This window comes from Panthera tigris, chromosome B2 (assembly GCF_018350195.1).
Source record: "Panthera tigris isolate Pti1 chromosome B2, P.tigris_Pti1_mat1.1, whole genome shotgun sequence".
In the NCBI taxonomy this organism is placed as follows: Eukaryota; Metazoa; Chordata; class Mammalia; order Carnivora; family Felidae; genus Panthera; species Panthera tigris.
This window is the reverse complement of record NC_056664.1, coordinates 32,739,999-32,763,456: the sequence shown is the minus strand read 5'-3', so window position 1 is coordinate 32,763,456 and position 23,458 is coordinate 32,739,999. Positions and strand designations below refer to the sequence as shown.

Below are 23,458 nucleotides of genomic sequence, written 5' to 3'. Positions count from 1 at the left end.
TCAAGGTAGAGGCTTCATCCCTGACTGTTCTATAAACAGCCTTGAATGAAGTATCGGCTTTCAGGGGACTGCGCTCTGGTTGGCTGTTACGTGCTGGGGGTGTCCCACCTCCTACCCCCTTCTCCTCTGGACGGTGTGGGACGTGGACCAGCCACTCTCAGGGAGTCCCTAGATTCTGCTAGACTGGGAGCCAGTGACCCCGAGTCTGTGCTGTGGGCACCCTGGGGCACTGCCTGCGTGTCTGGCTGTTTTGCCACATGTAGGCAGGTATGCGGGGCTGCTGACCTGGCCCGGGGGCAGCCTGAGAGCAAGTTCAGGCTCTCAGCACACATATGCGCACGGGCCTTTGCACTGGCTCTTCCCTCTGCCTGAAATGCCCTCCCTCCAATTACCCACATGGCTCCTTCCTTCACCTCCTTGGGGTCTTGGCTCAGATGTCACCTTATCAGAGAGACTTCCCCTGGCCCCTCTAACAGTCCCCTGTCCTGTTCTTCCTTTTTCTCATGGGCCCTTATTCCCGTCTAACAGCTTGGTATCCCCTTTCCATTGCCTGCCTGTGTCTCGACTGGGAGCCCCACGAGGACAGATTGTCCACCTGTCCATCGCCAGCACTCAGAACTATGCCTGGCAGGCTGGCGGTGCTCAGTGACTATTGGTGGGAGGAATGAATGAATGTACTGTGCGCTCGTGTGCTCGGGGCACATGCCCCAGCACGTGCATGCACACGTGGGTGCACACGCGCACATACACACACACACACACACAGACAGATGCACTTGGCATTCATCTTCATTGTTGCTCAAGCCCGGAAGCAGCTTTTGTCTTTCCCCACGTGGCGTGGACCTCCTTGTCACTCTAGAAGCCTGAGAGAGAGAGAGAGAGAGAGACAGACAGACAGAGAGAGGGAGAGAGAGATTTTTTTCACCGCCTCCCTCTCTCCCCTCAGTCACTCATCCCTTCTGCAAGCGGGAGGTTCTGCCGGGTGCCAGCTCCAGACACACTGTGCGTCACTCTGGGGTGCCCCCACCTGCTCCTTCCAGGGGTGCAGTGGGTGTTGGGAGCAGTCCACTTTTCTCTGCGTTTCCACAAGTAGCCCTGCCCAGCATGATGGGGGCGTCTTAAAATGCCTGCTGAGTTGACAAGACCAGGCATCTTCGTCCCAGGAGGACGTGCCTGGTGCCCCTGGAGCAGCCCTACTCTGTGCTGGGGGAGGTCTGAGCAGGCTCTCTGGAGCTCAGGGAGGGCTGCCTGGAAGAGGTCACAGGGGCCCTGTGGGCAGAAGGAGCCAGGCAGATGGACCGAGAGTAGGCCAGCCGTGGTTGGTCAGGGGCTGCTGGAATCCAGGTTGTGGCTGACCCTTGTGCCGGCATTGGCAGGGGCGTGGCCGCCCCCTCCCCTGTCGTGCTGCTGTTGGGAGAGGAGAGGACTTCTCTGAGGAGAATGTTAATCAAATGCCCCTCTGGCTTCAACTGTGCTGCTGAGACAGAGCTGAGGAGGCATCAGTCAGAGCGCCCTTGGGCCAGGTTGTCCCAGTCACCCTGTCCCGGGTGTCCGGTGAGGGGGGGGTCCCTGCGTCTCCCCATGCACTGCAGGCCTGGGTGGGGCCAGGGGGGAGGAGGGCCTTGGAGAGCCTGCGGGTCAGCATTCCAGGAGGAGGCCCCCCACCGCCAGGAGCACAGTAGTAACAGCACTGGGAGAGAGCTGGGGGAAGGACCCGGTGGGGGGGCATGGGGATAGAGGGCTAAGGGAGGTGTAGCGGGAGGGATCATAGCCCACCTTTGGGCTAACCTTTTGAGTGCTTACTGCCTGCCCGCAGTTCCCGAAAATTCCCTCGTGCGACCCTCACGACCTCCCATTTGGCAGCTGAGAAAACTGAGGCCTGAGAGGTGAAGCAACTTGCTGGAGGCTTCCCAGTTGGTGGGTGGCTGAGCTGGGATTTGAACCTGAGCAGTTTAGCTTCCAAATCTCTGCTGAAACCACCCCGCTAGGAAACTTGGGTGGCCTGGAACTGAGGAGCCTTCGGACGGGGAGGAGGAGCTGGCCAGGGATTATCCCCTGACCCTGCTCAGGAAGCTGTCCCCTCCCTCCCAGCCACCTCAGGGCTGGATCCCTGTTCCAGGGTCTCAGGAATTGTTGGGGGCAGATCAGGGGCCCCTCCTGGGCTCCCAAAATCCGAGACCGGGGCACCCTGGCAGGCTGACTAACATGTACCCTGTGGGAACCCCATGCTTGGCCCTCCCACCCTTTGTGGGAATGGGGGCTCGTGGTGGGATGGGGGCCTGGGTCCTGATCCCCGGACGTCCGTCTGTCCGGCTGCCGTCCCTGCCCATGCAGAATGCCTGAACCGGAGGGGAGGCAGGGAGGTGGCTTGGAAGGAGGAATGAAGGATGAGTGAGAAGTTGCCTGTGGGAGGGACCCCGAGACCTCCCTGGGCTTCCTGCCCCTCTGCTGGGCACAGTCCCTTTTGACACAAGCGCTGTGTTGGGTGGAAACATCAGAAGCAGGAGACAAGCTTCTTCTAATTAGGAAGAGAGCGGGTTCCTGGGCCTGTGATTAGCACTCCTCGCTGAGGCCCAGGCCCAGGCGGAAGCTGACAAACACCCCGGAAGCTGACAGACAACCTGTCTTCTCTTGGGGACCTGCTGGGACGGCAGGCTGGTAGGGCAGGCCCTGGCCCCCCAGTCCCCACCACCTGCTCCAGCTCCAAATTCAGGGCACTTCTGTTCAGGGGGATGATTCAGGGGTGCTGTCTGTTTTGTTTTATTGTTAAAAATTGGTTAAATATGGACATTTCAGATATGTTCAGAACAAATAGGGTGGTGAGCCCCCACGTACATGTGACTCAGAGTTGTCCGTTCTTGGCCATTATTCTTTCTTCTTGGATGTGCTGTCACTGTGATGCTTTGGAAACAAACCCCAGACCTCCTCAGATCCCTGCATCCTTCAATATTTCAGTACATATCTCTAAAACCGCAGGTCTCAACCGGGGACAGTTCTGCTCTGCTCCCCGGGAGGCACTTGGCTGCGTCTAGAGACGTTTTTGATTGTTACAACTGCGGAAGGCAGGGGCTTCTGGGATCTAGTGGGTAGAGGCTGGGGTTGCTGCTCAACATACCTCAGTGCACAGAACAGCCCCCCAACAAAGAATTATACCCCCAAAGCATTAATAGTGCTGAAGCTGGGAGACTGTTCCGAATGACGGACTCTTAAACACCCGACCAACCCCTGCGGCTGTGATACCCTTAGTGGGCCTTAAACATAACAGACGTTTACAATTAACCATCAGCTATCTGGCCAGAGTCCACATTCTTGGGGGTGTTGTTTTCGTGCTCTGCGCTCTCCAAGGCAAGGAGGACCGGGCTAGTTTTCAGAGGCTGTTGACACAGGTAGGAAAGGGGGCGGATGCTTCGGCTCAGGAAGATTCTAGGCGGGAGGTATGTTTGCATGATTCTACATGCGAAACATACACGGGGTATGAGGGGGAAGGTGTCCTCCCAACCCTGTCCCCTAGCCACCTGGTTCCCTCTTCTGGAGGCAACTTAGCTGTTTCGTTTCAGGGCGGCGAGAGTCTGTCCTGCCCCCTCACGTGATAATGGGGATGCTGTTCACACGCGGAACTGTGCCTCGTTTCTTTCTTTCCTCTGTGGGTCTTGGAGAGCTATGCAGAGCAGTGCATGGAAAGCTGCCTGGTTCTTTTTCACGGCCAAATAGTATTCCTGTGTGGCCGTAGCCTCCAGAGATTTGCTATTAGAAACAGTGCCACAGTGGTTAACGTAGCGTATGCCATCTTATAAAGATCACAAGAACTACAATGAGAGGGTTTGGGGGTTAACCCTTAGTTGCTCAGCAAATCCAGACAACCAAACATCTGTTTTTCCCACCTCATCCTTTCCTTTTTCTTGGTTGAGCTCAGTGAGGGGAGGCAATGAGGGGCTTGCTGGGGCCCGCCTTGGGGGGGCATCACAGGGGCTGGGCTGGGCCATGTTCTTTTCCTAATGGGCATCCTCATTGGAAGGCAGACCTCCAGTGTCCCTGGGGATAGGGACACCCAAGGCACAGTCCAAGTGGGCAACCTCTTGTCCAGGGTGTGCCCCAAATCCTGCTGCCCCCGGAACATTTCCCACTCTCAGTTGCCACAGGCTGGCTGTGAGGTTTTTGTCCTTTGGGAATGGTTGGATGTCAACCACAGGAAGAAGGACAGCTTAAGGGCTCTGCATCTCACTTTTGCCTGGGGAGGGCCCAGGTGGGGGTCTGTGGGTGCAGAAAGGTGCTCTGTGGAGAGCTGGGGCAGGAGTCTGCTGTTGGGCCCTGTATCCCAGGCTGCAGAGAGGGACTTCCCCGGGGTGGGTTCCCTGTCCACTCTGTCCTCCTGTAATTCTACCTGTGGGGTGGGTGGGGCCCTGTCTTCTCTGACCTGCGCAGGACAAAGGAGCCATGGGGACAGGGTCTGCTGGGTGGTGACATGAGTGGCTGCCTGGGGGGAGTTGATGGGCAAAAGGACTCTCAGTCTTTATGTAAATGGAGGCACCCAGAGGCTCTGCTGTGTGTTTATGTATGTAATCCTGTATGATTCCAGGGTGTGTGTGTGTGTGTGTGTGGTCCAACCCATAACACAGGGTCTCGCCCAAGACAAGAGGAGGCAGTGCCCTGACCCTTCCCAAGGCGGTGGGGACGAAAGGAGGTGGTGAGTAGTGGTGTGGTGCTGGCTGGGGATGGTGGGGGTGCCAGCAGCCCCCATCAGCGGCCCCTCTCGCCCCCAGATACCCCAGATCAGCTACGCCTCCACAGCCCCCGACCTGAGTGACAACAGCCGCTACGACTTCTTCTCCCGAGTGGTGCCCTCGGACACGTACCAGGCCCAGGCCATGGTGGACATCGTTCGCGCCCTCAAGTGGAACTACGTGTCCACGCTGGCCTCGGAGGGCAGCTACGGCGAGAGCGGTGTGGAGGCCTTCATCCAGAAGTCCCGGGAGGATGGTGAGTCATGCTTGGGAACAGGGGGATGTCAGGGCACAGTGGCCAAGCGCCGCCTGAGAGCCACTCTCTGGGTCCTGCCCCAGGCCATTCCCTCGTGGGCCTCAGTCTCTCCCGGGAGCACTGGGGCACAGTCTGTGGCCTTGCCGGCCTGCTGGGTGACTTCCAGGGGCAGGGGGTGGACGGAATGACTTCTAGAGACGTGGCCAGGCAGACAGAGGGACCGCCAGTATTCCGGGCGCGGGATCCAGTGGGACAGCTGCTGTTCTCAGACAGAGAGAGAAGGGGAAGGGGGTGGGGACGGAGGTGGTCTTGTTTAGGGGCGGGTCTCAGGGACCCAGGAGCTGGGAGATCAGCCAGCAGGTTCTTGGAGAAAGAGTTGTTTGAGGAATTGAGCTGTGTGTGTGGAGGGGAGGTGTGGGGTGAGAGAAGGGGCCGTGTCTTACATGGGGCAGGCGGGGCTGTGCTTCTTCCTTGTGGCTGCAGGGAAGGAGGTGCCCCTGGGTGGGATGTGAGGACCTGCGAAGGTGATGTGCTCTCCTAAAGGTCTCCCCCATTCACCACCGGGCACCCTTCTCCCCATTAAGCTTGCTGCATTCCCTTAATTGTCCTCAAAAGCTCCAAGGATAAAGCTTTTAGGTATCAGCAAGCAGTAAGAGGCAGGCACAGCAAGGGTTAACGCTCTGCCAAGTCTGAAGCCTGGGCCACTTGGTTCTGATGGCCCCATGGCCCGGCTGAGGGAGGGTGGCCTGCATGGGGCTATGGTGGTGGGGATCCGGATCAGCAGTCAGGCCCCTGGGCTGAGGGCTCCAGCTGGGTTGGGTGAGCCTTGATAAGAGGGATAGTTCAGAGAGGATAGGGTGTGGGGGAAGCAGAGAGGCTCTTCCCCCTCCCGACAGACCCAGCTCCTGGCAGAGGGGCCCCTGGCCTCTCCCAAGGCTCTTTCTCTAAATAGCTCACTGTGGCGCCCTCGACCTTGGAGGATGGCATCTGTATATTTATACCCGTATAACCCCGGGACTCTAATTGCTTTTCCTAAGGACCACAGAGTATCCAGAGGCTGGCATTGGTAACACCCTGCGGGCATAATCCTGCTATAAATCTCAGATAAGCCCCTTTAATTGTACAGCCAGCACAGCTCGGGTGCCTGTAACCTGGCGGAGAGGACGGAAGTGGGGCGGCGCTGACCGATGGCTGCGTCTCCAGGCCACTCCCCGCTCTGGCAGCTGGCCAGGCAGAGGGGGGCATGGGGTAGATGGGCCCTGCTCTCACCTCCAGGCAGGTGGGCGGCAGCTCCCTGGGGGCCCCCTGGTAGCATCAGGCCCCTGGTGCCCCAGCCCCCTGCCTGTGGCTGCCCACATGTGCTTCCCTGCTTTGCTCAGACACAGGTGCCTCTCTCTGGTCAGGCCCTGCCCACCCTGCTCTGGCGGTGCCTGTCCCCAGTGGCTTGAATCCTTTCCCACACTAGCCCACCGCCTGTCTCTTTAAGGTGGGCGTCAGGATTTGGGGACAGAGGTACTAGATGGGGGCAGGGACAGAAGGTCTAGAATTTTCATATTCGGTTGTGTTCAGTCCCTGCCATAAGGTTCTAGAAGCCACTCCTGGTACTCACAAAGCTCTCCCTATGTGCCTGGCACACGCCGAGCACCTGTTGTCCTGGGTGATCCTCCCTACCCCATGAGGTAGGCACCCCTCTTTTATAGGGGAGGAAACTGAGGCTTGGAGGGGCCAAATAATAGCTGGCACCGGGTCATACAAGTGAGAGGTGGAGAAGGGATTTGAACCCAGGCTGTCTGGCTCCAGGACCAGACGTCGTAACTGCTTTTGTATTCATCACTCCATCTTCTGCCCCTGTTTCCCATGGATGGGGGCATGACAGACAGTCACATACACGTGCATGCATGCACACACACAGATCCCACTGGGGTGAAGTCTAGGTGTTGTGTTTTGGCTGAAACTCAGACTACTGTTTGAATTTGCCACAAGCATATAATCAGTCATTTGGTAGTTAGAAAATATGAAGTCTGCTCAAGATTTTCTAAAAGGAATTCTAGAAAAATAAGAGAACTAGCTGTTCTGCCAGGGCCTGCGGCTCAGGGGCCCTCCTGGCCTGGCACAGGTGCCCATCACAGCACCCCTGTGCCCCATCCCGTCGCCAAGGGGCTGGTCTCCTGCCTGGCCTGACCTCCCACCTCCTCAGACCCTCCTGCTGTCTCGCCTTGCAGCCCCAGGGCCCTGGCTGGGCCTGCCCTCGTGTTTGGGTAGCTAGGTCTCCCCTCATCCTGCTAAATGAAATTTGATTTGGAGGAACGTCTTTAGGTGGATGAAAAGAAAAGGAGAGAGAAAGCCATGCTCCGGCTGGCCAAATTGAAATCAGAATTGAGCGGCCTGTAGAAAGAGGCCGCTGTACCTTGTAGCCTAATCCCTGTGAAAGATTAAAGATGTCTTTGGCCGTATATTGTATTGATTCGTCCTCTGAAGTATAAATCATCTGTGAGTTGCTCAGAGAAGCGTCAGCGGTGTAGAGGGGAGGGCACACCTGCCAGGCTGAGGATGCACATCAGAGCTGAGGGGAGCTTGGCCAGCAAGTCCTGGGTGCCTGCTGTATGGACTTGGGGTCCTACAGGGGAACATAACTGTGTCCAATTTAGAGATGGAGAAACTGAGGCCAGAGAGAGTAGGTCATTTTCCCAAGGCCACGTAACCAGGATGTGGAGGACCAGGGATGGAACCCAGCTGTGTCCTCTGGGTGGGGAGCTCTCGCATAGCACCCAGCGCTGACTGGGCCATTGGCACAGGGCATAAAGAAAGCCCTGGCCCCGAATTTCCCAGCCCCCATTAGCACCGTGCTCTCCCTGGGCCATCCTGTGGCCCTTGACTGAGCCCTGCCCCGTGCCAGGCACCCTCCCTCCACAATCATGAATCCTGGTGATGACCCTGAGGGCCTGGTGTTTGTGTTCCCATTTTACAGATGGGGGAACTAAGGCTCAAAGGGGTGAGGTGGCTTGCCCAGGCTCACACAGTGAGGTGCTGGAGCAGGACTTGGAGCCAGGCGGTCAGACCCAGGCCCTTCAACCCCATGCTGTCCGTCTCTCCCAGCCTGGATCACAGGGGTGGCAGCATGTGGTTAACGGGCCAGCTCTGGCGGACAGACCCAGGCTCCGGCTTGGCCACTTCTTGGCCGTGAGAGCCCTGGAAAGTCATTCCGCTGCTCAGTTTTGGTTTTCTCTTCTGTGAAATGGGGGTAAACCAGAACGAAACGTGCTTCTGGCCCATGGCTGTGGGAGCTCTGGGACACACACCAGAGGTTTATTATCAGGGGTCTGGCTGCCTGGGCTATGGCCCTCCCTGCTCCCTGACCATTCTTAGGGAGGCCTGGGGCGAGCTGGAAGGTCTGTGGGGGCCCTGACTGAAGCTGCAGGCCACGTTCTGGGGCAGGGCTAATGATAAAACCACAGGAGCCCAGGCCAGCCTGGGCCTTACAGGACAGCAGGTCTCGTGGTGACAGGGCAGCGAGGTGAGCTCCCAAGGCAGCTAGGGCAGGACACGTGTGGGAGTGAGGGGCGCACATATGTGATTTTCTGGGCTCGTGACCGGCAGGCCTGCCTCAGTAGGGGTGTCTGGGGACAGGCCCGTGTGCGTGTGCACGCTTGTGCATTTCCCCCGCTTTGAACGCCAGGGCTCCCTCCTCCTTGCCAGGCTGCGGCTGCGGAGGGGAAGGCCGAAAGGCAGAGTACAACCAGTGCTGGGATTAGGCATGCAGCGCCGGCCCCACCTGGGCTCCCGAGATAATGCCGAGTGAGTCACCTAGGGAGGGAGAGACAGGCTTGAGGGGGTGGTACAGACGTGGCCCTGCCCTCGGTGCCTCCCACCACCGTCCTGGGCCCTCTCAGGGTGGGGCTCTGGGGTGTAAGCTTTTATAGCGTCACAGCCTTTCTCTGCCCATGGGCCCCCCTGTGAGCCTCGGTTTACTTGCAGCAGTGCTCCATTTCACGGATGAGGAAGAGGAAGGCTCAGGGAAGTTAAGGGGCCTGCTTAAGGTCAAACGGAAGTGTGGAGTAGCAGCCCAGGCTCCCTGTGTGGGCGACAGGAGAATGGATGATATTAGGAGGCAGTATTTATGGAAACCTCCCGTGGACCAGGTCTTGTTTTACAACTTGGTTCGTGTTAACTCATCTAGCCCTCAAGACAGCTCCATTATATGGATGGCAAAACTGAGGCTCAGAGAGGTTAAGTAACTCCCCTGAGGCCACCCAGCTGGAAAATAGCAGGAGTGGAATTTGAATCCAGCAGAAGGCTCCCCCACTTCTGGTGAATGTGGCAGGAAGGACACAGGTCATTTCCTGGCAGGGGTCTCTCCAGGGGGTCACCTGGGGAATTTGGTTCTGGTCCTCTCCGGAAGGTGGTTCCAGCACGCTGGGCACATCCAGGCCCGTGCCTCTAGGGTGGGAACGCCATGGCCTCTCTGGTGGTGACAAGAAGGGGAGGGGGCGGGTGGGTCAGGCCTGCTCCTTGGAGGACGTCCTGTCCCTTGCATGGCGAGAAGTTCCAAAGCCTCATCTCCCTGCTGTGTCCCTGTGTCCCCTATTGATATTCCAGAGATGCTGGTGAGTCAAGCTGTTGCTGGTCTGACCTCCAGCTCCAACTCCCAGGGCTGAGCATCAGACTTGAATTTAGATGGCCTCAGTCAGTGCAGCAGCAAGGGTGGTGACCGGCAGCCAAGGCTCAAGGCCGGGGCGCCTCCTCATCCCACGGCTCTGTGACATCTCTGGACTCAGCTTCTCTTGCTGTGAGGGACACTTGCCTTCTGGAGGCTCCGAGGTGAAGGGGGAAGAGCTTGGCCAGCCAGAAAGATTTGTGCCACGGGGGTGGGGGGGGGTGCTGACACTCCTCATATATCTGGGAAACCAGAGAGGTTTGCCCCAGGCCCCCCCCCCAAGATCCAGAGACCCCCTAAGAGAGGGCTGCTTCCTTTCCTGCTGCCCCCCTGGTCTTTTCTCCTTCCACTCTCCTCTCCATTTCTCTGCTGCAGCCACACCAGCCTCTTCACTGCTCCTCTAGCACTCCAGGCATAAGCCCACCTCAGGGCCTTTGCACTGGTGGGTCCCTCTGCCTGGAACTGTCTTTCCCTGAGTATCCATGTGGCCCACATCCTCGGTGCATTTGGGTGTCTTCTCAGCTGTCCCCTCTTCAGAGAGGCCTTTCTGACCACAGTATCTGAAATAGACCCTCCCCCGGGCCATCACTCTCTGTTCCCTGTTCCCCGCTCTGTTTTTCTTACAGCACTTGACAAGTAAATGTGTATTTGTTTATGGTCCACGAGGGCAGAGATTTTTTGCCCGTTTTGTTCTCCGCTATGTGTCTCTCTGGCACATAGTAGCTGCTTAGTAAATGTTTGTGGAATGGGTCACAAAATCCAGCCCCCAGCGACTCACTTCTTTGGCCCTTCTCCCACTCAGGGGCCTGAGGCTGCTCTCCTGGCCTGCAGAAGGGCAGACTGAGGCACAGAGGGCTAGGTTAAGCTGTCCCGGGACCCCAGCTTCCTCCCCGCACCAAGCTTGCTGGCTGGCCCCGACCCTCTCGAGACTCACTGAGGACAGCATCCTTTCCCGGAGGCAGAGCAGGGGTATGAGAACGCAGGGCTGCTCTGCAGCTGCGCCAGGCTGGGATGTAGGGCTCAGCCTCCTGTCATTCTTCGCCACAATGCCTGTCTTGGGATGCTTCCTCCTGAGATGCAGCCTGCGCTGGAGGGCAGGAAGGGGAAGAGGCTCAGTCTTCCGGACTCACTTGAGTTTCCCAGCTGGCCTGGGCTTCACACTCTCTGTGTATGCAGCCCCCGTGTGAGGAGAGGAAGGAGCCGGCTCTCGGTGCGCACGGGAGGAGCAGTGCACCACCAGACCCAACACCTCGCCCTGCCTGCAGCAGGTGCTTAGCAGAGTTTGCCTGAATGAGAACCAAGGGCTGGGATGATGCGTCTGTTAAAGCAAGAGATACACTGCGGGGGACTCGGCCCAGCCAGACCGGCTTAGACACGTGAAGAGGAAGGGAAGGGCATGCCAGGTGGGGGAACAGCATGAGAAGGAGGCTGAAGGGAGGAGCGAGTCAGGCAGAAGGGACCTGGCCGAGGGGCCTGGCCGTGGGATGGGGACCGATGCGAGATGGAGCTGAGCAGAGTGTTTTAAAGCCAGTCCTGTGTTTTAAAATTTTCTGGCAGTTGGGGTCATGTCTGCTTACCCAAGGGAGTGTATTAGCACAACCCAGCTCTACCTGCTGTGTCCCCTGCTTGCTCAGAGCCCTGAGTGGCGGGGGGTGGGGGGGGCCCTCTGCCCTTAAGGCTCAGGCCAAGTCTCCGCCTCTCTGCGGGCTTCCCTCCCTAAACTGCTCTCCTCCCAGGTGGAGATGCTCACCTGAAGGGAGGAAGACCTTCCCCAGGGCTCACCACCTGGGAGACCTCAAGCACACCTGCCCCAGTGCCTATCGAACTTTCCCTGGGCCTCTGCTGTTTGACTCTGGCTGGGTTCCTTGAGGCTGGGGAGGGATAGGGCTCTCTTGGCTCTGTGCTCCTCACGCTCCCTTGCACCCAGCAGGGCCTCAGTGGATGTTTATAGAACGAACACGTGAGCAAACAGATGACCAGCCCTGTGTCCTTGGGTCCATCACTGCCCTTCTGGGGCCTCCTTCTTGCTCATCCGTAACAGGTGCGGGAACATCAGCTCATCTCCTGCATCTAGCTCTGCCCCCTACAGGCTGTGTCCTCACAGTCCATGGCCCCTGGCTCCAGGCATTTTTCTCCATAAGCAAAGGCTCTCCGAGGAGCGCTGGAAAAGAAGACATCTCTCAAGACCTAAAGGCGTGAATGTCAAATGATGACACTTCAGAGTTTGGTCTTTTGGTTCAGGGATTATTGGGGCCAATTGCATGGGGACAGAGCCTAGAGCATGCAAATCTTCTCACCCCTAATCAGATGAAATGTGGTTGAAATTAGCCAAGGAGCTGGGGAGCTGGAAGCAGGAGGGGTCCTACCACTGGATTTAGCTTGGTGTATGTGAGAGTGAGGTACTTTGTAGCATCTTCTTCGGGGGAGACCTCTGGGCCCCCCTCCCCCCGGCTGCTTCCGGGAGTCACAGCACAGGCCCAGTATGCCCTGGCCATTGGCCACACATTCTCCAAGGATGTGGAGGGGGAAGTGGGCCCTACCTCGCAGCCGGTCCTCACCATTCTAGCTTAGCAGCCAGGCCGCCAAAAACTTGAGACCCATCACGTCTCCTGCTCCCTTGTTCTGCTGCCCATCACTCCACCGTAGGTGGAGATTAAGTGGACCTGGCACGGGCACCCCCTCCCAAGCCACGAGGCCTACCACGCGCCAGCTGGGTCTCCTGGACAGCGCTTGGAGATTGGCAAGGTGTTGGCATCGATGTGACTGCTCGGTGATTGCCAGGTCAATCTTCGTACTGCTGTGAAGATGAACCCCGAGCTTGCCTGGCCCGCCTTGGGGACTTAGCCTGTCCACTCTGATTTCTCTGCCACTCTGGCCTTTGGCAGGGTGCTGACACCTCTTGATTTTGTGAGTCCCCTGGGTTGGGTGTCATTGGGTCACTTTTCCTGCTCTCTCCAATTCGTCTCTGATGTGCTTCCCCTGACCTATCACAGCAGGGATGTGCACTGATCTGGGTTTGCCTCTAAGCTTGACAGGGATGACAGGAAGAAGAAGATATTAGATGCCAAGCCCTTCTTGCCCTGAATTTGCATCCCTTGCCTCCTGGACAGGAAGCAGCATTTTCTTTCACTGGTCTTCTTTGTGGAACGTGTTTGAAGATTTCTTTGGGGTTTAAAAAAACTTCCCTTTGTTGGTTGCAGCCCCTTTGTGGCTTTGACCTTCTGAACCCTGTCCTCTGGATGCCGCGGTAGAGTGGAGTGGGTAAGAGCCCAGATGCTGGCTCTGTCACCATGAGCTGTACCACATCGAGCAGTCCCTTATGGTCTCTGGGCCTCAGTTTCCACCTTGTGAAAGGAGGATATTAATAGTAGCCTCCCCTCACCGCCTTTTAGGTTGCTGTGAGCAGTAAGTGAGTTAATGTGTATAAAGTGCTTAGGATAGTCTGGGCCCTGTACACTTGATCTTAGCCAAAAGGCCGAGAAGCGATAGTCTGGGCCCTGTAAAAACACTAGGCTGCCAAAGGTGTCAGTTGTCACCATTACTAATCAGAGTGGGGGAGCTGGGCCCACTTCTAGTTCTGCTTCAGTCTCTGGGTGGCTGTGTAACGCTGGGCTGTTCACTTTCTCTGAATGTCAGCTTGATGACCAAGATGAAGGCGATGGGTTAGGGGACTTCGGAGGTCCCCCAACATGCATCTTTGCATGCTCACCCACTGCTCTTGGCTTTTCTGTCTGTCCTCACCACATGGAAGTCCAGGTACCATAGGGTTGGCTCCAGCTTCTGGTATGTCTGTCGTTCTTGGGCCCAGACTTAAGCCCACAGAGTAGCCATGCACAGAGCAACCTGATCCTTCTGATTTTTTCCCCTTTGTTAAAGAGCAATTGGAGAAAGCCAGTGACCTTCCCCTGCTCAGGTTTGGGACCTCCAGGAACCCTCTACACCTGTTTGCTGACTATTGGACTTCAGCCTGTTTTCCTATCTGAGATAGGGTCCTCAGTACCCCCACTCTGAGCTCCTTGGAGATGTAGCTAGCTAAAGCAAGCCCCATACTGCCTTTTCTCTGAAGCTCTGGAAAGATCCTGTGAGCTCACCATTTTCTTTCCTCTCCACTCTGAAGCTTCCTGCTTCAGGCCTGTATGGGGCTGCTGAATGTCCTGGGTGGGGTCTTAGCCTCATCCTCTACTCCTGTGTGACCTTAGGCAAGTCACTTCCCCCCCCCCCCCCCTGAGCCTCCAGTTCTTCATCAGTAAGACCAGGAAGGGGCTGGGTACCTTCTCTGATGGGCTCATGCATGTGGACACAACTGAGGGCTGCTCGTAGCCATTTTTGCCTTGTTATTCTGTGTCCACCAGCCTTCTTCCCAGTGTTTTTGAGCCCCAACAGGCCTTGTCTAAAAGGCCCCAGAGTGGGGTGCCTGGGTGGCTCAGTCACTTAAGCAACTGACTTTGGCTCAGGTCATGATCTCACAGTTCGTGAGTTTGAGCCCTGCATCAGGCTCTGTGCTGACAGTTCAGAGCCTGGAGCCTGCTTTGGATTCTGTGTCTCCCTCTCTCTCTGCCCCTCCACCACTCATGCTCTGTCTCTCTGTCTCTCAAAAATAAATACACATTAAAAAAAATTAAAAAAAAAAAAGGCCCCAGAGGTAGGGAGGGTCATATTCCTTGGTGGTCACTTCTCCAGTGCTTGCTCCCTTCATGCTCCTGGGGCTTTCAGGGACTCAGAAAGATGGAGTCCAGGCCTCTAAGTCACATAGAGCCTGCTCCATAGGATGCAGCTGGTGAGGAGGAGAGTGGGGCATTTCTTTTCCTCTTTAGCCTCTCATCCATCGCCTCTGCATGGTAAGTCATTCATTTGCTGAATAAATATTTATTGAGCACCTACTGTGTGCCAGGCATTGAACCAGGACACTAGGGACATGGCAATGGACCAAACAGATGAAGATCCTTGGCCTTGTGAACTCACATTTGGGGAGAGGGCCAGAGGCAGCTTACAGTAAACAAGTAAATGCATCACTATATAATACAATTTCAGGTATCTCCCTCCTACAATTTCAGGGAGGAGCTGATGGCATGCTATGGAGAAGAATAAAGCATCTGGCAGAGAGGGCCAAGTAGGGGAGACAATCTCATATAAGGTGGTCAGAGAAGGCCTTTCTGCAGAGGTGGCATTTGGGCAGGGCCCCAAATGCAGTAAGGGAGTGAGGTTTGTGATCTCTGGGAAGAGTGCCCCAGGCAGAGGAACGAGCAAGTGCAAAGGCCCTGAGGTGGGAGCCTGCCTGGCATTTCTTGGAGAATAGCCAAGAGGAGGCAGGAGCAGAGTGAGTCAGGTGGAAGGATGTAGAAGAGGATGGGCTGATCACGTGGGGGCTTAGTTGGCCACTGGGAAGACTTTAGCTTCTAAATGAGATGGGAACTATTGGAGTGTTGTGAGCAGAGAAGGGACGTTAACAGACTTGGGTTTAATAGGATCTTTCTGGCTGTCGTGTAGGGAACAGACTGTGAAGGCTGAGGTGACTGAGACAGGAATGCCACTGAGGAGGCCACTGCCATCATCCAGGTGAAAAGCGATGATGGCTTAGACTGGGAGTGGGGATGATGAGAACGGACTGATTTAGGGTCTTAAATTTTTTTGTTAAATTTTAGACAGAACAGGAGCAGGGAGAGGGGCAGAAGGGGAGAGAGAGAATCTTAAGTGTGGGTCCTGACGCAGGGCTTGATCCCACGGCCCTGGAATCATGATGTGAGCCGAAATCAAGAGTCAGATGCTCAACTGACTGAGCCACTCAGGCGTCCTGAGGGTGTATTTTGAAGCTCAAGCCCACAGGACTTGCTCCTAGATCGCATGTGGACTGGAGGTCGCTCAGGCAACTCCTGGGTTCAGCACCACGGATAGCGGCAACCACCCCAAGGCCAGACCTTTGGGGAATCCCTGGTTGGCTTTGGTCCCAACAAACTGCCAGTTCTCTGCCAGTCTTTGGCTGCTGAGCAAAGCCTCATCTTTAAAGTGCAGGTCTCTTCCCTTCAATTCTGTCATTAATTTTTTTTTTTTTAGCCAAACATATTTATTTCTGGGCACTGCTGCGAATTCTTTTTGGGATGAGGCAGGTGTAAATGCAATTACAGTTGATCTTTGAACAGTCCCGGGGGTGGGGGTGCCAACCTCTATGCAGTTGAAAATCTACATATAAGTTTTGACTCTCTCAGAACTTAACTATGAATAGTCAGGTTGACTAGAAACTTCACTGATAACATAAATAGTTGATTAACACTTATTTTGTATGTTACATGTATTATATAGTGTTATAAAAAAGGAAGCTAAGAAAAAGGAAATGTTATTCATAAAATCACAAGGAAGAGAAAATACATTTACAGGACTGTACTGTATCAAGAAAAATCCACATATAAGTGGATCTGCACAGTTCAAACCAGTGTTGTTCAAGGGTCAACTTTATATAACTGAGAGAAGAGGTCTGGAAGCATTTGTCTCCAAAAATCCCTGCATCTGGCTAAACAGTTGTTTGGGGAGGGGGAACCTCCTTGAGGAGGGGTGATGGGAGGGGAGCCTTAAAGAGTGGGTGGGCCTGTCCCAGAAGAGCAGAAGGGTATTCTGGGTAGAAGAACTGCCTGACTCATGCAGTACTTGGTGACGTCTTCCTTCTGAGAGTGAGGAGGGATAGCATTCCTGGGAGAACAGCAGGCCTATGTGGGTTTGGGGGAGTCTGGCCCATGGCAGAGGCCACTGTCCCCCCCCCCCCCCAGGAATGCCACAGACTTGCTGTGTGTCTTTGGATAGGCCACCATTCCTCTTTGGCTCTCAGTTTCTCCATCTGTAAAATGGGGATAATCGCAATCCCTACTTTGCTGGTTATTGTAAGAATGACAAAAACAGGTGAATTAGCCATCGGAAAGGCCAAGAGAGGGCTGAAGGGCTTGAGGGGGGGCTGTCTTTGAGGTCTGAGCCACCAGTGGTGAGCACTTGGTCTCTTCCTGGTGGGGTTTCTCCCCCTTGCATTGTGACTGTCCTCCCCTTTCTCCCCAACTTACATTATATCCATGCCTTATATCCGTGTCCCATTTTCCTGTAGACAGAATGATCATATGGATATTCTATGCAAATTCTCATTTTTAATGAGCCAGAAGGAAAGCTAACGACCATTTGGTAGACATCTTGGGACCCAAGGGAGGCTTTGGGATGGGGGGAGGAAGCAGGACAAAGTGACAAGCGAGAGGAGAGGGGAGGGAGGGAGAAGAACAAAGATGGATAGGGACACAGTTGGGGCTGCCGTGGGGGGAATGGGAGGGGTGCCTTGCCTGCCCCATTTTACAGATAGGGAAATGGGCTTAGAGAGAGGAGGCAACTTGCCAGTCACCCCAGAAGGTGGGAGAGAGAGGTAGAAAGGCAGAAGAGAGGGGAAGATCAGCTGGAGAAAGGAAAGGGGGAGGCAGCCAGACCGAAGCTCTGGCTCATGGGACTTGGTTTCTTTATCCGTAAAATGGTCACCTAAGCCATGGGTTGATTGGGAGGAATTAATGAGAGAATGTGTGAGCACTGCATGAACTTGAGGGCTGTGGAATGGAGGAGTGTGTGTATGTGCAGGAGAGAGAAGGAGAGAGAGAGAGAGGGAGGGAGGGAGAGCCCGATTCGGGGCTGGTTCTCACCAACCGTGACATCTGGGCCAAAATCAAGAGTCAGACGCTTAACCGAATGAACCACGCAGGCGCCCCTAGGCCAACTCTTCATTAATTAGTTCATTCTTTCATTCCTCAGCATCTGTTATCTACTTCGTAGATGGCTATCAGCTCCGTGAGGGCAGGACTCTGGTTTGTCCTATGAATAGCTGTACCCACAGTGTCAAGGACAGTGCCTGGTACTGGGGGTGGGGTGGGGTGTGTGGGTAGGTGCTTCATAAGTTGTTGCTGAATCAGTGAATGCTCGAGTCTGGCAGTGGCCATCTCTCATAATTTTCATTCACTGTGCTAAGCGCAGTGATTGAGATGTTGGGATGGTTAAGGGCGCCCAAGGGAGAAGGAGCCTGGGGATACCCACGAAGGCTTTCTGGAGGAGTGGGCCATGTGCTGAACCCTTAAGAGTGGACAGGTGCTGACTTGAAGGAGGAGTCTGGGGAGGGGAGTTGGGCACAAAGGCAGAGGAACAGTCTGAGCAAAAGCAGGAAGAGAGGGACACTTTGGTGTGTGTTGGCAACTGTAGGTGCTGTTGGAGGTAGGGAGAGGTGGATGATGAGGGTGCAGGGCCTCAGGACTTGGACTTGGCCCTGAGAGAGGTGAGAGCCACTGAGGGAAGGGAGTGGTGGAGTGGGATTGGAGTTTTGGTGGAGAGTTAGGGGGCCGGGCCGGGCTGTGTAGGTGTGGGACTCTGGTCTGGTAAGACAGTGTTGATGGGAGTCGGGGTGCACAGTGGGTTAGAGCTGAGGGGTCAGCTGGCTGCTTCCGGGTGAAGCCAGACCTGCCCCGGGAGCGCTGAGCCAGCCTGGAGAGGGGCCGGGGCAGCATGTGTGTGAGTAGCACATGCTGGGCTGCCTTGGGCCGATCACGGCCCTTCTCTGGGCCCTGGTTTCAGTCAGAAAGGAGTGCTGCCTCCCCCAGTTCTGGTGTGCAGGATGAGGGTCAGCTGAGTATCCGTTTCCAGCTCCCTTGCTCCAGGATGCCCTCCGGAGACCCACTCAAGGCTGTTCCCAGGGTTTAGGCCTGGAGCCCCTGTCCGGGTCTCTGTCTCTGTGCTCCTAGCTGTGGCCCAACAGTGTTGGGAGAGCCTGGGGAAGCTTGTTGGGGTTAGGTGAGCACCGGGCAGCTCAGGGCCCACATCTGGACCTCAGCCCCAGACCTTTGTCCATCATTTCCTACTCACCTGAGTCCTGGGCAGCCCATTACCTCCAGAAAGCCTCTCATGGCGTGCTGGGTCAGGCTGGTGTCCGCCGCTGTCCTCACTGCTGTCCTTGCCACCGTCCTCTGCCAATGCCAGTTAATGAAGCACGCGCACATTCACCGTCTGGGTCCTCCCTCCCTGGCGTGGGTCAACAGCCCCATTTTCTGGCCGAGGTAGCTGAGGCCCAGTGGGGTGAGGGGATTGCCTGCATAGATGGGTGCCGGGGCTGGGCCCCCCGTTTGCTGCGTGCTCTGCTCTTGTGCCACCTCTCCCCCTGGCCTGGCCTGAAGAGGAGGGGGCGAGGACTGGCGCGAGAAAGGGTCCGGGAGGACTTCATTACCCAGTGCCTGCTTGTGGCGGGGGTGGGGGGGGGGCGGGTGCTGAGCCCGCCGCCGGCGGGGAGACATGCTTGGCCTGCCTGGGTAATTACATCTCAACATTTCATTTTGCTTGTCAGTTTCCACTTCCTGGGGATGTGGGCTCCTAAATATTTCATCCCGGCCTGCAGCTGCCTGTTCCTCCCTGGCCAAACCACAGGCCCAGCGGCCGGCCCCCAACCCCGGCCCCTCCCTGCCCAACTGAGCTTTGTCAGTTCCTGCTATGGGGTAGAGCTGGCCAGAGGTCAGATTCTTCACGCCCCTGCCCCATGCAGGGTCCCCGCCACCAGCCCATCATTGGCCCCTCTCCTCAAGGGGTCAGGGGTGTAGAGGCCAGGCAGACCACACTGCTGGCAGTTAGGCTCAGTTCAGCCGATGTTGATTAGCACCTACTGTGTGCCTGGCACTCCGCTGGAAACTGGGGAGTTAGAAACGAGAAAGACACGGTCTTCGCATAAATGGGCTTATGGACTGATGGAGGAAGCCGACAATCACATTATAACAGCAAACGCTTACTGAGTGCTTCTGTGCCAGGCCGTGCGCAGAGCGCCTTACATGTATTAAGCCCAGAGAGGGAAGTAACGTGTCCAAAGTCACCCAGCTAACAAGTGGCTGGGAGCCCTCACGCCTCAAAGCACGAGAGCTACAAAATGGGTCACAGCACAGGCAAAGGATGGCACGTGCCTATGGAGAGGGTGTAACGAGAGCCCAAGTAGACAGTGATGAGTTCCGGCTGGGGCAGAGATCTGGGAGGTTTCCAAGGGGAAGAGGAGGAGAAAATGAGCCCCTGTGGGGTGTTGGGCGGATAAAGAGCAGGAAGGGTATTTCTGGCAAAGGGACCAGCAGACGCTGAGGGTGGGAAAGGCTGAGTTGCGTTGGAGAAAGAGGTCCTCTTGTGGTAAAGTGTGGAGTTTGAGGCTGAGGAAGCGGGTGTCAAGGGACCCGGGGGTCCTGTTGTGTGAGGGGCCCCTCGGCAGAGGACTCTGAGCTCACACTCGGTGATCCTGTGTCCGGCTGCCCCCTGACTTGCTGTGTGAGCCTTGGGCAGACTCTTCCCTACTCTGAGCCAAATCTGAGAAATGGGTGGGGATTCCCTCAATCAAAGGATGCCGGCATGGCCACTGAGAGTGGGGGGGAAGGCGGGGCCTGGGGACTGGGTTAGGGCAGGGGTCTCCTGCGGCAGCGGGGGGGGGGGGGGGGGCGGGGGACAGTGGGCGGGGACAGGTAGGAACCAGCCATCTCTGTGCCTTGCACCCCGTCGCCACCACCTGCCTCCAAACCTCTTTGCTTCCTTTTTTATTTATTTTTTTCTGCCTTTCTCGCTTCAAAGGTGTTTTGCCTAAATGGGTTTGTGTTAAGATATTAGGTCGATCACTCAGCAAATTTCCCTCTGCTCAGAGCTGAGCACCATGAATAATGCAGCTCTGAACAATGCTGCCACTGCCCAGCAGCCTCTGGGGAGGGGACAGCCACGCTCGGCTCAGAGGCACTGAGCCCCACAGCTACCTTGATTAGTCCCCCCTGGACCTGCCCCTCCCCTCCCCCACCTGTCCCCTCTGAGGCCCGGCCTGTCCACAGGTGATCCCGGCAATCTTCACAATGACCCTGCGTGTCTGGGGTGGGGGTAATGCCATCCTGTTTTACAGATGCAGAAATGGATGTTCAGAGAGGTTGGGCAAAGTAGCTTTTATCACGAAGCAAGTAGCTGGTTGAAATGGGACATGGGCCCTGCTGTGCCCAGACTCAGCCTCCTGTGTCACACCAGGCCAGCTCTCTGATGCCCGTGTCCCCTGCACCCCCAGAGCCAGCCCGGTTCTCCACACGGGCAGGGCTGGATGAGAGTGGAGGCAGAGGGAGAGGGTTTCAGAAGAAACATAGGATTTGCCTCACTGGAGGGGCCACCGAAGCTGCTTGGTGAGTTGCCATGAGTGCATGTGTGTGTGTAGGGGGGTGGCTGGGAGTGGTGGCAGGGGCTGAGATTGTTCAGGAAAGGAAGCATGTATGTTCTGCCCTGGACAGTCCCTGGGCTTCTAAGCTTTGGTCGTGGGTTCTTCCCAGCACCCTGTGTCCGGGGACAGTTCTTGCTTTATCACGGTGCCCCTGGTCCCCAGGGCTTCTCTCACTAGCCCTGGGTCCTGGCCCAAGCTGGGTGATGAGGTCTCTGCCTTCCCTGCTCCTGCCCTCCTCCTGGGGCAGCCCCTACCCCCACTGGCCTCACCGACTCCCCGGAGGCATTGGCTCCAGTAGGAAGACGCAGGCCTTCACAAACTCCATTGCATTTGAGCCTCCCTCCTACTCCACCAGGTACAGTTTCTTTAAGTCCTTTCCCATTTTGCAGATGGAAAGTCTGATGCTCAGAGAGGCTGAGTAACTTGTCCAAAGTCACACAGTGAGTAAGCCGTGGAGCCTGCATCCTTTGCCTCGAGCTGGAGGCGCGGAGGAAGCTGAATGCAGGTGCAGTGTTCATCCTTTGCACAAACCTTGGGGGTACATTAAGGAGGCACCTCCAGGCGGGATACTGGATGACTGTCTTATCCTCATTGTCCCTTGGTACCTGGTCCCTTTCTGGCTCCAGCCAAATATCTCACAGTGGGGCCACTACCTCCCTAGGGCTGGAGTCATCCTGGCCACAGTGGGGAGGGTAGATACTCTATTTCATGCCCTTCTCTACTGGCCCTGCTGTCTTCCAGAATCGGAGGACCCGCCAGTTTGCATGGCTATCTTATACTTTTCTTCCCTCCTTCTCCTCCTCCTCCTCCTTCTTCTTCTAATGTCAACTCTACCCCCAGTGTGGGACTTGAACTCACGACCCCAAGATCAAGAGTCTCATGCTCTACCAACTGAGCCAGCCAGGTGCCCCTTTGCTTGTTCTTTTTTTGCCTGTGTGTTTCCTAAGCGCCCATAGCGAGGAATTTGCATTTAGGTGGAGAAATAAAATCTCAAGACAAGGCAGGACTGAGAGAGATGTCCAGGTGTGTGTGAGGTGTGTGCATGGAGCTCACGAGTGAATCCTACAAGGGCAGATGCTGTGCGCAGCTTGTCTTTGTAGCCTGGCATGAAGTAGGTTCCAGGCACAGAGTGGGTGCCCAGTGCCTGTGCGCACAGATGTCCGGGCGCTCGGCCTGACCAGGTGGTGGCTCAGAGGGGAGGTCACAGTGGGCTGCAGGGGTCAGGAGCTCCCAGAGGAGCTAGAAGGGTTTGTGCAGGTACAGGTGCTCACCTTGGACTCCTGCAGAGCCTCTGCCCCTACACCCGTGTTGGTGACTCCTGCCCCCCTGTCCCTTCCGTCCCCGTCAGTCCGGCACTCAGTGGCTCGTTCATCCGGCAAGCGTGAATCAGTGCCTGTCTCCCGAGCAGGTGCGGCATGACTGTAGGACCCCTTGGGGCTCTGACTAGAGATGCAGGTAACCAAGGCCCAGTGAGGGAAGGGCTGCAAGGGTGGGAGCCCCCTGGCTGAGGGAGCAGAGGCCTGTGGGGGCAGCAGTTGTGGTCGGATGGCAGATTCTGGTAGGGACCTGAGTAAGGCTGGATGTTGCAGATCTGAGGAGGAGGTGAGACCTCAAGTCTCTGTCTCTGTCTCTGTCTCTCTCTCTCTCACACACACACACACACACCCACACACGCATGCATGGAGCCACCGAGGGTTGTAGGGAAGGAGCCATGTGTCAGACGGAGGCTAGAGTGGAGGCTAGAGGGTGGGGAGTAGGTCTGGGAACAGGAGCAGAAAGGGACAGTGGCCGTGAACCCGGGCCTGAGCTGCCACCCCCCCCCACCCCCCCACCCCCCAGAGGCCTCGAGCCCCCTGTGGAGCCCCAGGCCCAGCTGAAGCCAGAGCTGGTCAGACTGGGCCCAGTGCGGGCCCACCCCTCACCGTCTCCCATAGCCCTACTCACCCTGGAACAGCCACGGGCCAGGGGCCTTCTCCCAGGGCCTGGGCATCTTCCTGACCTCAAAACACCCTCCAGTCCCGGCTCTGCTGCCTGAAAACAAAAGTAGCTCTGGATTCATCACTGACCCTCTGAGTACCTTCCTTTCCTGAAAGCGCATTTGGGGAGAGGGCCTGGCTCTTGGAGTGGGAGGAAGGAGAGCAGGGCCACGCGCGTGTGCGTGTGGGTGTCCGTATGGTTCGGGGTGACTCCCAGCCTCCCTCATGCCTTCCCCCACCTCCCTCTCTGCTAGGAACCTCCAGGAACCTGGGGGCCCCCCTCGGGTTGTGCAACTCCCCCCACCTTTCTCTCCATGTTGCAATTTGCTGCCTTCACATTTTGCCATAATGTAGATTTTTCCACTTGATTTCCCAGGATTTGTCTTTTCATTGTTTTTCTCTCTTTTTAAATTTAAAAGGGGGGGGGGGAAAGCAAGGAAAAGAGAAAGGGAAAGAGAAAGAGGAGAGGAGCTCATGTCTGTGCTGGCCTCCTGCAGCGGCCAGCTTGTACCGTGAGGGGAAGGGTGGGTTCAGCCGTGGGGAAATTTCTCCTCCCTAGTCTGGAGCCCAGCCCCCCAGTGCTGTTTAGGCCAAGTGGACATCCTGGGTTGCAGAGTGTGATCCCAGGGCTCTGGGCGCTGG

General features: G+C 56.4%; 1 protein-coding gene across 4 annotated transcripts in view; it reads left to right on the top strand.

The window, feature by feature from the left end:
• Positions 1-23,458, top strand: part of GRM4 (glutamate metabotropic receptor 4) — a 116,159-nt gene that overhangs the window by 48,509 nt on the left and 44,192 nt on the right. For all 4 annotated transcript variants that reach the window (XM_042986143.1, XM_042986144.1, XM_042986146.1 and 1 more), the window contains one exon: positions 4,761-4,977. In XM_042986143.1, the coding sequence (XP_042842077.1) occupies positions 4,761-4,977 (217 nt within the window). The remainder of the gene's footprint in view (positions 1-4,760; positions 4,978-23,458) is intronic.